A 13,252-nucleotide genomic window follows, 5' to 3' on the forward strand; every position below is an offset into this window, starting at 1 on the left:
GCTGCTGGATTTACTTACATCTCATCACAACTAATTAAGCTGGAGGTCTTTGATTCCATCTGATCTAAAATGTCACTGCAGGTTAATTAGTTATTTATTTATGTTTTCAGAGTTTTCATCCTCTTTTCACTTCAAAAACACAAAATCTTACCAAATATTTTTGATTTAGTTTCTACTACAAACATCTTAAATAAGACAAACTGTTACAAGCAGCTTTTTAGTTAGAGATGGAGGTTTGTTGTAAACAAATAATTCCTCAATATTTTGAAAATTTACTAGGTTCATTGACAGAAAACAACTTATAACAAAAATATAAATGAAATAATCTGGGATTAAAACTAGTTTCATCAATATTAAGAAACTGTAGACTTAAAACAAATCTCTATTTCTTGCTAAAAATTACTTGTATAATTGTTTTGTCTTATTTCAGGTGTAATAAGACATTTCCAGTAGAAACTAAACCAAAAAACTTTGTAAAATTTTTTGTGTTTTTTTTTTTTTTTTTTGTCTTTCACTTTGTTGAGGTTTGGACTTGGACTAGGCTGTCTGTCTGTGTTTTGTTTCATTGTCCTGTTTGGACTGAGCCCAGATCACCACCCGGCCCCCACCGTGCCGATTTCAGCTGTTTGTCTTGTTTCAGTTTGGGGATTCTGACCAACGTCTCACTTCTGGACGGTTTGTGATGCAGCTTTAAGTTGCGCTGCCATGTCCTTTAAAATAGTCGAACCTCTGCTGATCAAACCTGGTTTGCTCTGTCGTTTCTTAACGAGGTTCATGTAACGTCTAACATGCCGACTCAGGGCTGTAGAGTCTGACAACAAGCGCTCACGTTTTTCTAATCTCTCTGTCAATTCGCTTGAACGTCGACTCCTGGGAAAATTAGCGGCTGTCAGAAATGTTTTCCACTTGTGTATAATTTATGACTTCAAATTTCTCTTCTTTACTCCAGAGAAGCAAAACATCAACTTTCCTCTGCTTTTGCTGAAACAACAGGGGTGCACTTAGTTTTTCTCATAACTGTTTATTTTCATTTCAAGCTGTTGATACTTTTCATATCAGGGTTTCCAATCAGTTTTTTCTGTTCTTGCAGCATAAAAATATTACAGTGATGTTTTAGGACTGTCGTAGAGAGAAAAGAGGAGGAATTTTAAAAAACTCAGAAACTTCTGAGAGAAAAATTTAAATTTCTGAGTTTGAAAAGTTGAAAATCTACAAAAAGAACTTTGAAATTTTTATTTTAATCTCAGAAAATTTCTAGAGAAAACATGAAAAATATCTGAGTTTCAAAAATTCTGTAATTTTTTTCTAGAAAAATTACAGAAATTTTGAGATTAGATTTTTCTAGACAGAACTTAGAAATTTCAGAGTTTGAAAAGTCAAAAATGTGCCTGGAAAAAATGAGATCAGACCCAGAAATTATCTAAAAAATATATAAAAATTTCTGAGTTTCAAAAGTTGAACCGACTTTTCAAGTGTCATTTTTTAAAACTTTTTTATTTATTTATTTTTACTTTTTCAAGTTTTTCTTGAAAACTCAGAGACTGCCAATTTAGATTAATCTAAAAATTTCTGCTTTTTTTCAAGCAAATGTCCAACATGTCGAACTAAAAAAAAACTTGTGATTTCTAGAAAATTTCTGATAAAAATTTCTGAGTTTTCTTCCAAATTCTTGACTTTCCAAACTCAGGAACTTTCATGTTTTCTTCTGTAAAATTTTCTGACATTAAACATTTCAGTTTTTTTTTTTTTTTTTTTGCAAATTTCCGATTTGTCAAAATAAGAAAATTCCTTGTTTTCTAGAATATTTTTTAGATTAATCTGAAATTTTATGAGTTTATTCTTGGAAAGTTTCAATATTTCAAACTCAGAAATTAGTTTTTCTGGACATTTTTTTTGAGTTTTTTGGCGGAATGTTGCCCTTTCTTCTGTCTAAAATGGCGCCGTGGTAAAACACGTCTGAACTCGCCGTAGCTTCCGGTGACTCGCAGTTCACTGATTCGGCTCTGAACTCCTGCACTGCCTCTCATTTAAACTCTTAAAGGGCCAGCAGCCCCTCACTAACTGCATGTGATCAAGTCTGTGTCTTGTGTAAATATTGCAACCTCCGTCAAAAGTGTGTGTCCCGTGTGTGTTTCGATGTTTCTGTGTGTGTGTGCATGACTGTCGGTGCTCTCCGCTCTCCGGGGCGTTCAGAGTCCTGAAACATCCGGGGCGCTGACGTCCTTCCGGTTCCCTCTGAACCCTCCATCCAAAGCCATAAACTCTGCGGAAACAAACCGGACATCTAAATGTCGTCTGTTCCTGTTTTCACACGGAAACACGAGATGTAACGGGCATTTTTAGACAGAAATTTGATTTAATTAGTTTATTTTTTCACTTGTTATCCACTCCGACTGAAGGAAAAGTTGGTTTGTTAGTTTGTGTTATAGTGCCATCTAGCGGCGACGTCTCTTCACAGTAACTTCTGTATTTTTCACATTTTAAGCAGAAAACTGATGCTAAATGTTAAAATGTCATGTAAAATGTACAGGTTGACTGCATCTCTACCAGCAGCGCGGGGAGAGAAGCTTTTATTTAAACTTGATATTTATTGGGATAAATTTCTTGCCTGTGGCAGAAAAATTGATTTTGAACCTGTAAAAGGTTTAATTTATCTACCTTTGGGACTCATTGAGCTCCAGTGTAGTCTCAAAAACCTGCAAACGTGTTTTATAAATATTTTATTTAGTTTTATTGCATTTGGTTTGAAGAATTAAATCTGCAGAATGGTTGCATGTCTCCATCACTGAGTTACTCTGCAGTAGCATGATGGATAATTCCCACTTTATTCTCACATGTAATTTTGTAAATATTTACCTGGACAGTATATCTAGACAAGCACATACTGTACTTAATGCACGTGCAATATTTACTTAGACTAGACTTTCAGTCGTACTATTTATTAGAGGCATAATAATTATAATCTTGTAAATATGGAAATCTGTATAAACGCGAAACAAATAATTGTTGCAATAAAAACATTTTTTAAAGTGTGTGTTTTTCCATCTTATTTTTCTAGCAGATTTTCTATAAAAACATGCAGAGCCCTGATCCATCATTTAGTTATAAAACTATAAAAGTTTTGAAAGATGACTTCTTGGAAAAATATTTTACATTTTTATAAACATCACAGTAATTGTTCAGTGTTTTCCTGTAGCATTTTAACTCCGCTAAGTTAAATTAGATGAATAAAAAACATATATTCCTTCAGTTTCATTCAGATTTGCAGTTTTCACTCTGTCCTCATGGGGGCGACATTCCAGTTTGTAAACTGTTTACTGACAAGAGAAGAAGAAGAAAGACGAAAAGTTTTTTGTGTGAATGACAGAAATGAATAACATATCAATTTAGAGTTTTTTTTTCAAAACAGGTTAATTTATTAAATTATAAATAAAATATTGTGTTAACAGGTTTTATTTTTTTAATTTGTAGTTAATTGAAGTATAAAATTGTTTAAACCACATGATTAGAACAAACAGTTAAAAATAGTTTTCTTAATGTGCTTCTGTTTACAAAATAAAAAAAAAATCAAAGTTAAAATATTAAAAATCACACTTTAAAAAATGGCACTTTAGATAAAAATGTTCGGATAAATTAGTTACACTTAATTTTTTTTATTTTATTTTTTTACACTTTCCATATAATCAATACTTTTCTAGATTTCTTTGTTGGTTTCTGTAGCATCTTTCAAGTATAACTTCAAATATTCAGTTTAATTAACAGTAAAGTTGAAACAAGTAAATTTTAGTGAAGCAAAAATATATTTTGATCTAAACTGGAGACGTTTATTTTCTGTTTGAGCAGCAGGATGTTCATGTTTGGAAAGTAATCAAAATTCAGAGTAAAACATATTTCTGTTTCTGATATTTAAACCTTAAAGTTGTAGAGTTTTGTTTTGGTTTCTCCTCCTTCCCTATTTTCTTTCCAGGCGAACAGATTTTCTTTCATGTGTTTTGAAAGAAAGACTTTCTGAATTACTTTTTCTCTCGTTTTCATACCTGATAATTTTCAGAACAATCTTTGATTCTTCTTGGTTTAAACTAATTAAAATGGCTGCAGGAGTTGTTAAGCAATTTAAATGTCTCAAAATATCTATTTCAATTCTGATACAAACCTGTTATTACTTCACTATTAGTTCCCTATTGTTTGGTTGATTTGGTAAAAACATAAAATAAGAACAATAAGACAGTTTAACAAACAGAAACATGAATTAATCACAGACACAGGAGTTTAGTAATTAATGAACTCTCCCATCTCTTGGCATAGCCGGCACAACAGAGAAAGCAGCTAAAGATAAACTCTTAAAATGTCAAAAAAAAAGGAGCAATAATGCTTTAATTCTGTAGGAACAAAACATCAGAAAATAACAGGAGGTTCATGATGTTCCGCTTATTAACTTATTTATTTACTTATTTATTCATGCATTTTTTTAATTTCGGGTTGAAATCTCTTCACAGCTCAGTTAAATGTGAAACCCACAGTGTAACATATTTGACCACCAGGGGGAGCTGTCAGACTCCGAGGTGAGGGAGCTGCTGCGTTTAGCAACGTTTTTATTATAGAATAATTTAAGTCCATTTTGTAAAGGGGGTATATGTTTCTTAAAAGATAATTTGATAATTTCACTGTAATATAAAACCTGATGAGCTTAAAGGAAAATGAAGTGGATTTAAACGAGTGTTGTGGTTTGTTTTCCTGCCTGATAGTTTTGGTCATAACATTAAGACAAATTGTCTTTTCCTCTTTATTCTACTGGTGCTTTTGTTTTCATCTCAGGTTGGAGATTTAAAATGATTGTCATTATTCTGCTCTTTATGTTGGAGAAAGCCTCACAAATAAAAATTGTCTCTTTTTGGCAGAGTGAAAAACCAGGAGTTCCAGTTTACACCCAACCCAACTGCAAGGTTTGCTGCATAAAACCTCAAATGAGCAAACGCCACATGTTTGCATTTGTTTGGTACCATAGAGGAAGATTTCCCTGGCATTTAATAGTTATAGAAATTTATGGCCACTTTCCTTTGATCCACATCTCCAAAAAAAAGTTTTTTTGTTTTTTTTTTTGCAGGAATTTGAAGGGTGCTAACAGTTTAATGGCTGTTTAAAAAAAACATTTACAAATGTGAGATTTTTTTCTCTCTTTTTCAGTTGAATAAAAGTCAGAATTTAGAAAATAAATCTGAGAATTTAAAAGATTATTTTTTTTAGATTTTAACTGAGATGCCAATAAGTTGGATTTCACCACATATGCATGATATGTACATTTTCTATTTTACTGAAACAGATAAATTTGTTCATAATAATAAAAAATGATAATAATGTTTATTTTACATTAATGCATGAAACATTTTGTGCTCAATTGATCCAAATGTACCAGATCTCCAGAGCTGATTTTCATCATTAGATGATTTTTTGTTCCTGTGGTCGTTTAAAGTCTGGTCAGCGATCAGGGGCGTGTTAGCATGCACGCGATGTACTTGAATGCCACACCAGCCTCTGCAGCTTCAAACAGGGCCTTGTGCTCCTGCAGACGCTCCCCGTTTCATTTACATCTCCAAAATGAGCTGATGCTTCATCCACAGCAGGATGCTGACACTGAGCAGCAGGAGTTTGGTTTCTCATTCAGGAACATATGGAGACATCAGAGTTTAATCTGGAACTTTCACATCTCTGGATGTTTCTATCCAGCGTTGTGCCGCCTGGCTGCTGCTGCTGCTGTGTGACATTTAGATGTGATTCTTTTGTAACGCTGATGGAGCCAAAGCTTGTCTAATCGAGGTTTGTGTGGATGACAGAGAGGAGGGGAATTTCTTTAAATTCAGACTACTGGTTTCACAACATGTGGTGGATTTAAATAACAAAAACATCCAAATTATTGAAGCAAAAAAAGAAAATGCAACAGAGAAGCTGTAGGGATGTCCTAATCAGGATTTACGCTGAAAGCTAATTAAAATTAGACTTTTTCTGATGCCACATGAGAAAATGCAGTTTTTACCCACCAGGACATTGATAAGGTTTCTACAAGGTTACAAACTTTATCTGAGATTTGGGTTTGGTTACATGATGTATGGCGTCATCTGCATAACGGTGCATTAATTTATTATTCTCTGCAAGGAAAAATAAATTAAGGCTAAAACTGGACTTGGTTGAAAATTAGAATAAAAAAAATGTCACATATAACTTAAAAAAGACTTAGACTAAAAAATAAAATAAAAAAACTTGTGTAACTTAAAAAAAACTCATGTTAAAAAGACTACTAATATCAGGCAAAAATGACACAAAATGCAACCAAGGCTCAAAAACATGCCTTACTTGAAGGGTGTCCAAAGTGCGGTCCGGGTGCCATTCGTGGCCCTTGGACTGATTTTGTCTGGCCCCCGACTGCAATTCAAAACTGGCACAAATTTGGCCTTTAGACGGAGATGAAAACTTTTAATTTGTAATCAAGCTAAAAACGGTCAACATTTTCTTACACAGGGAAATGCAAAATGCAGCATAAAGTATTCGTGTTTTTATAACCAAGTTTATCCAGAGACTTTTACTGAAAAGCTGCACAAAAATCAGCTTTTATTCTTTCTTAAACTCGGCTAAATATGGCAAGTGTTTTGAGAGAAAGTGACCCAAATCCTTTTTTTATTAGTGAAAATAAATTTATCCAATCGAGCCTAAAAGAAACTGAAAACTAGATGCCTCAAACATTTTCCAGAAAAAATTCTAATTTTTAGATTAATATCAGGAAGTTTCTATAAAAAAGTGTAATTTTCAAATATTAAAAATTAAAGATGTTAAAGATTAATCTCAAAATGTCAGTTTTTAGCAGATCTGTGCTCCTTTCTTCTGTCTGCAGCGGCTCTAACACACAAACGGTATTCATGTAATGCTTCCTAAAGAACCAGCCACGCAAAACCCAGGAAACCATTTTGTTTATTGGAAGACAATCTGAGAAACCAAAACAATAACACTGAATTATTTGACATCTCGCTTCTCAGAGTCGGAACAATTTCAGCCTGGAAAGTCGTCGATACGTTTCTCTCTGCTGCAGTCTGGAGAAAGTGCTTTGTTAGTTTTGGCACTTAGATAAACAAACTCAACTTTCCTCCAATGAGCTTCAAGTTTTCATGCTAACCTGTGTGATGCTACTGGATGCCTCCAGGTAAAATGACTGAAAGCTCACTTCTCTCTTTAGCCCTCTTGGCATTTTTTTAAATTATTTTATTTATTTTTTGACAGCTTTTTAAACACTTACAGTGCCTTATTCTTCAAATTATAAATATTTACAAGGTTTAGACTTTTAAAAGACAAAAAGTAAAAAATATCTTTATGTTTATTTAGGAGCGTAAATCAATTTATTTAATCACAGATGGGATCTCGTCTTTTTTACACAAAAATCTGGAACAACAACTAACGGATTTCTGTAACTACATTCTGAACAGAGCGTCACTTTTTTTAAAAACACCTTACAGGACATGACAAGGAATGGAATATTGCAGAGATTTAGATAGTAAAACTATTTAAATGAGCCATAAGGAGATGTGCAAAAGTTTTAAATCAATAATTTTCCAGCTTCTCTTCCAGTTTTTCATTTGATTATTTTTTTTCATTTTGATATTTCAGATTATGAAGGCAGCATATGGCAGAGTGCAGCCTTTGTTTTTGTTTGTTGTTAAAATTTTACTTTTATCCAATAAATTGAGCAATTTTTGTTGTTTTATTTTCTGTCATCTACAGAAAACTCTAAAAATTGTTGTTAAAATGAGGGAAAATGTGGCCAGAAATTTGAGGAAAACCTCAGAGAATTTGCAGAGCTGCTCATCCAAACCAGTTTAAAATGAAACAGAAACACATGAAATACGAAGAAATGGACCGAAATGAAGGGCGGTTCCAGAGCTTCTGCTCTTCCTGTCAGACATTTTTGGTTGATTGAATCTCAAGTCATGAACGTCGAAGCACTGTACAGCAGTAACACACACACACACACACACACACACACACACACACACACACACACACACACGTTTGCGTGGCTATCTTTGTGGGGACTTTCCATTGACTTCCATTCATTTCTACAGCCTAAATCTTACTCTTACCCTAACCCTTACCATTACATACCTTACCAAAACTCAACACCTTAGACCTAAATCTGACCCCTGACCCCAAAACAGCGTTTCCCCTTGTGGGGACCAGGCTCCGGTCCCCACAGGAGCAGTGGTCCCCACAATGTAGTGTCAGGAAAATGGTCCCCACAAGGTATGACAAACAAACGCGCACACACACATGCACACACACAGAGGATTTATAACAACACATTAAGTCAAAATAAATCAGACAGAATCAGTCCTCATGCTTAGTTTGTCATTCTGAATGTTCATTTTATAAAAAATAATTCACGTTAATCTTCATGGCACCCAAAGTCTTGATAAAACATTTTTGTTGAAGGTTTGCATCAGCGTCTTATTGGCTCATTGTGACCAGGCTGAGCCAATCACAGCCCAGGAAACGGGCTGTGCTGTCGGCTATTGCTTCATGGTGTTTTTGATGGTCCACTTCTGACCCGAGCAGGGCTGCAGGACCAGCAGGTGGCCAAAGTAAACGTTGGCCGGCACCACCTCCAGGCACCGACCCGTGGCCCGGTTTATGATGGAGTCGTTCTGCAGGAGCAGGACAGAGGAGTCAGGATGCGTCTTGGTTGATGTTAAAGGGAACCAATCAAAAAGCTGAATAGAGAATCCAAGTTATTAAAAAAATCCAAGTAGATGAAATCATGTAGCTTTTTCTGTGCAGCAACAAAAACCCTGCAATAATCACATTTATCATATGTTATCAAAAAGAGTTTGAAATTAGCTTTCAGATTATGAAATATTGATGCGATGGGAATATAATCAGCAAATCTGTAGAAAACGCTCTGATCCCTTTGGCTAATTATTAACTCGATCAGTTACTGGGGATATTATTATTATTACTTCAAAGAGGTACATCCAATGTTAATAAGTATATGATGCATAATTAGGATATTTTAAATTAATATACTCAAAGAGGGAACAACAGCAGGGAGTTCTTCCTGAGCTCCAACCGGTATCCGAGTCGGAGAAAAAAAAAAGAAAAATTTAGCTAAAATCAGCTAATTTAAATTTTCTGCAGGAGAAAAAAATAAAACAGCAGAATAATAAACTTTACTTTAACATCAGAATGGATGGAAGAATTAAATAGTTTCCTAAAACTTTGTTACGTTATTGGCCACAATGCCCAGATTCAAATCAAAAACATTTGATGTAAAAACAGAATGACCTCTGACCTTTTAGGAAGGAAGTAAAGTAAATAATAAGAGAACTGGGATGCACTGCAAAAACACAAAATCTTGAGAAATTTTGTGTATTTTCAAGTGTAAATATCTTAGTATACCTAAAACAAGACTAAACTAACTTACAACTAAGTTCTCAGCAAAAAATATGAGTTTGTTGTAAGTCAATAATTCCTTAGTATTGATGAAAAAAATATTAGTTCCATTAGCAGATTATTTACTTATAGCAAGACATTTTTCTCATAATTTAAGTAATCTGGCAATGGAAAAAGAACTTTTTCATCGATATTAAGGAATTATTTAATTAAACTCATATTTCTTGCTGAAAAGTTACTTGTAAGTTAGTGCATTTGAAATCAGACAAAACAAACATTTGCACTGGTAACTAGATCAAAAATACTTGGTAAGATTTTGTTTTTGCTGTGTGGGAGAACCAGAACCACCTGAAATAACAAATATTGGGGAAGACGTACACAACTTTATGTTTTTATTTGCAGTTCAGACTCTTCCCTTTTCCTCCCTGCTCACCTGGGAGAAGCTCCATGTCTTCTGCTTGGCGTTGGGCACCTTGTCACAGTTCAGGAGTTGGGGAAAGCTGCTGATCTGGTCGTCCACCACGCAGCGAGTGTCGTCTCCGGTGCTGCCCAGCGGACCCAAGAACAGCTGACCCTCTTTGGTGTAGCGTCCCAACTGAGCGAAGACAAGAAAAAACTCTTATAAAAAGGCAAAAATGAAGGAAAACTTTATTAGAACTGAAGTCCTGATGTTGAAACCTCTGCAATTTCAAAATATGAGAAGTTTTGGGCCATGACTGATTCTGACAGGAACTTCCTCTCATCATCCAGGCTAATTTTAGTTGCTTTAAGCAAAATGAGGTGTTGTTGTTCCGGAAGATGATGAGAAACTAAACAAATCTTTGTTTTCCACTGGCTTGTGTTGTGTTTCCTGTTAATTAGTGTTATCAGTTTCAGTCTGCTCTGTCCCAACCCACAGAAACTCCCAAAGCTGCTGCAAACAATTAAAGTTCTGATGTTTCCGTATAAAACATCAGAACGTAAAATCAAACAACGTAACATCAAAGCATCAAAAAGAGAAAGGAAAGCTGCTTTTATGTGCTCAGATTGTGTTTTCGCCTCAATAACTTTGAATTTCTCCATCTGAAATAAAGAAACCAAAGTTTTCTCCTAAACTCATTGCAAAAAGTTTTAAAATTCAGTTTTCTTAAAATGATTTTGGTGACACTTTTGGCCCTTTTACTTTATAATCCAACAGGATTATATGTGTAAGACATGTTGCGAGAGATTATGCCACTACAACAAAAAATAAATTTACTTTCATGCTTTTCACACATATAGGTCAAAAAAACTGTTTTATGAATATAGTCAACTTCAGATGTCTCAGTTATACAATATGATGATTTTGGAATAAAAATAATCCCAATGGATGAACGAAACATTTATGTTAGATTAAAGCACCGCCTGTTTTTATTTCAATGAATACACTATTCCTTCATGAAAGAGATTCCTTCATGCATTCAGGACCAAATCCAATTTTTCTGGTAAAAATAAACTTTTTTATTGCATTAGGCAAAAAAAAAAGAAAACCTGCATGAATAAATAAATTGCAAAACAAAATGAGGCTTGACCAAACTGAAACGATCCTTTAAATCTGTTGATCTTTGCACATTTCAGTGCTGCCCTGAGCACCTGTTTGTGGCTAAAACTGGAAGCCTGCAGAGTGAAGCAGCTCATGAGCTGACACCTGCTGACTCCGCACAAAAAAAGTGAAAGACAAACATTTTCCCTCTGACAGCAAAACTCAATCCAGAGAGACTTTCAGTTGAGCTTGTTTGACAAACACAGGAGGTTTTTAGTAGATTTCTTAAAGCTAACCTGTTATGCTTCCTTTGAAAGGTTAGGATTGGCCTAAACAAAGCATGTTCTTTACATTTTTTTGTACAAAGACTCTTCTATATTTAGGTTTTAATCTAATCAGTTTGGATTGTCTTGAGGCGTTTTAGGATGTTTTGTCACTTTAAGTCCAAATAAGCTGCTGCAGGCCACGAACCCCAAGTCAACGTTTACACTTGCAGGTGAAAATGACTGCAAACAGATGCACAATTAAACAACCGTACGTCTTTGAAAAGCAGATGTGGAGCCTCCTGCAAAACCAAACACGTGTCTTTTCTAGCAGACATTCTTAATCTTATTCGGTTTTATGCATGCACAGCTCTGGAAAAAATGAACAGACCACTTAAAATGATCAGTTTCTCTGATTTTACTTTTTAATGGTACATGTTTCAGTAAGATGAACTTTGTTCTTTTATTCCATGAACTACTGACAACATGTCTTTGAAATTCCAAGCAAACATTTTGTATTTATTTGCAGAAAATGAGAAATGGTCAAAATAATGAGAAGGATGCAGTGCTTTCAGACCTCAGATAATGCCAAGAAAACAAGTTTATATTCATTTAGAACGACAGTACAAATGTTTTAACTCAGGAATCAGTGTTAGGTGGAAAACCAGCAGGTTTCCAAAGGGCTTCAGTTCACTGGGCTCTTCATTTTTTCCAGAGCTGCATGAAGCACACATAAAACTTGATTTTTAAATTCTTTTTAACTTTGTAACTTTTATATTAAAAATGCTTTTTATTTATTATTATTCTTATTCTCTTGTTTTAGAAGAAGCTGCCTATATTGCACTGTAACATATTTATATTGATTTTACCTTGAGGGACTACAGATGTCATATTGTGTGATAACTAAACCACAACATAAACCACCCTGCACAACACAAACTGCGGTAAAACCAGCTGACCAAATGGGCTGGAACTCAGCTTAGGTTGCTAGGTAACGAGGGCCAGAGTTCCACTGGTGTTGCTAGGTAACTAGGGGGAAAGGCCAGAGTTCCACTGGGGTTGCTAGGTAACTAGGGGGAAAGGCCAGAGTTCTACTGGGGTTGCTAGGTAACTAGGGGGAAAGGCCAGAGTTCCACTGGGGTTGCTAGGTAACTAGGGGGAGAGGCCAGAGTTCCACTGGGGTTGCTAGGTATCGGGCAGTGCCTGCTGATTTGTGACGTTACATTCTGAAGGTTTCTGAAACGGCTCATTTTCTGATACCAAAAAACAAAAGCTTATTGTTAAATGAACACCTAGGTGTTTTTTTAAGCACTTAGGTTGTTTTTAGAATCAGTAGAAACTCAAAATGGAAGTACAAAAATGTTAAATAATACGTGCAGCTTAAAGAGACACAAACCATGTATTTATTTGTATTTTTTTTTAAAGCACACAGTATTTTACCTGAGGACCCCAGCCATGGCAGGGGTGAAGGGTGGCTGTGTGGTTTTCCTTCATACCCTGATCCATACACAGGTGGCTCACTTTGGAGTTACGGATCTGAGGGAAAAACAATAACACGTAAACTGTCAGCCAATCAGCACAGCTTTCTGAGAAAAATAAATCAGATTTTTTAGTTTCATCATTAAACTTTAATTGCACATTTCTACTCTCCCAATTAGAGGTTCTGTTTTATTTCTGAGATGCAGAAGCTTTGACCTCCATGTCAGTTTGACTGATGACCCAAAAATTTAACTCAAGTCAGAGTAGCAATACTTCAACATAATTTTACTCAAGTAAAAGTAAAAAATATCCATCCAAGAAATTACTCAAGGAAGAGGAAAAAGGTATTTGGTAAAAAATCTACTCAAGAACTGAGCAACTGATCAAATTATCAATCATTTAATACTCAAAAACTGCATCATCAGATGGGCCAAAATCTAAAGTTAAGTGGACATTTTGGTATTTTAAGAACCAAAATAACAATAATTCATAACAAAAAAAAAAAAAAAAATCAGGCAAAATTTTCCAAATCAATAAAAAACTTCTTTTCAAAAAAAAATTTTAAAAAAAACTCAAGGTG

At 34.7% G+C, this 13,252-nt stretch overlaps 1 protein-coding gene across 1 annotated transcript in view; it reads right to left on the reverse strand.

The window, feature by feature from the left end:
- Positions 1-8,315: 8,315 nt before the first annotated feature.
- The window catches only part of galnt17 (polypeptide N-acetylgalactosaminyltransferase 17), a 28,938-nt gene continuing 24,001 nt past the window's right edge, over positions 8,316-13,252 (reverse strand). Inside the window, exons 10-12 of the mRNA XM_015032849.1 lie at positions 12,634-12,729; positions 9,863-10,024; positions 8,316-8,684 (exon numbers count right to left, since the gene is read on the reverse strand). Of these exons, the coding sequence (XP_014888335.1) occupies positions 8,550-8,684; positions 9,863-10,024; positions 12,634-12,729 (393 nt within the window). The 3' untranslated portion in view covers positions 8,316-8,549. The remainder of the gene's footprint in view (positions 8,685-9,862; positions 10,025-12,633; positions 12,730-13,252) is intronic.

The sequence above is a fragment of the Poecilia latipinna genome, unplaced genomic scaffold (assembly GCF_001443285.1).
Source record: "Poecilia latipinna isolate Pla-1442-1.1 unplaced genomic scaffold, P_latipinna-1.0 Scaffold15, whole genome shotgun sequence".
In the NCBI taxonomy this organism is placed as follows: Eukaryota; Metazoa; Chordata; class Actinopteri; order Cyprinodontiformes; family Poeciliidae; genus Poecilia; species Poecilia latipinna.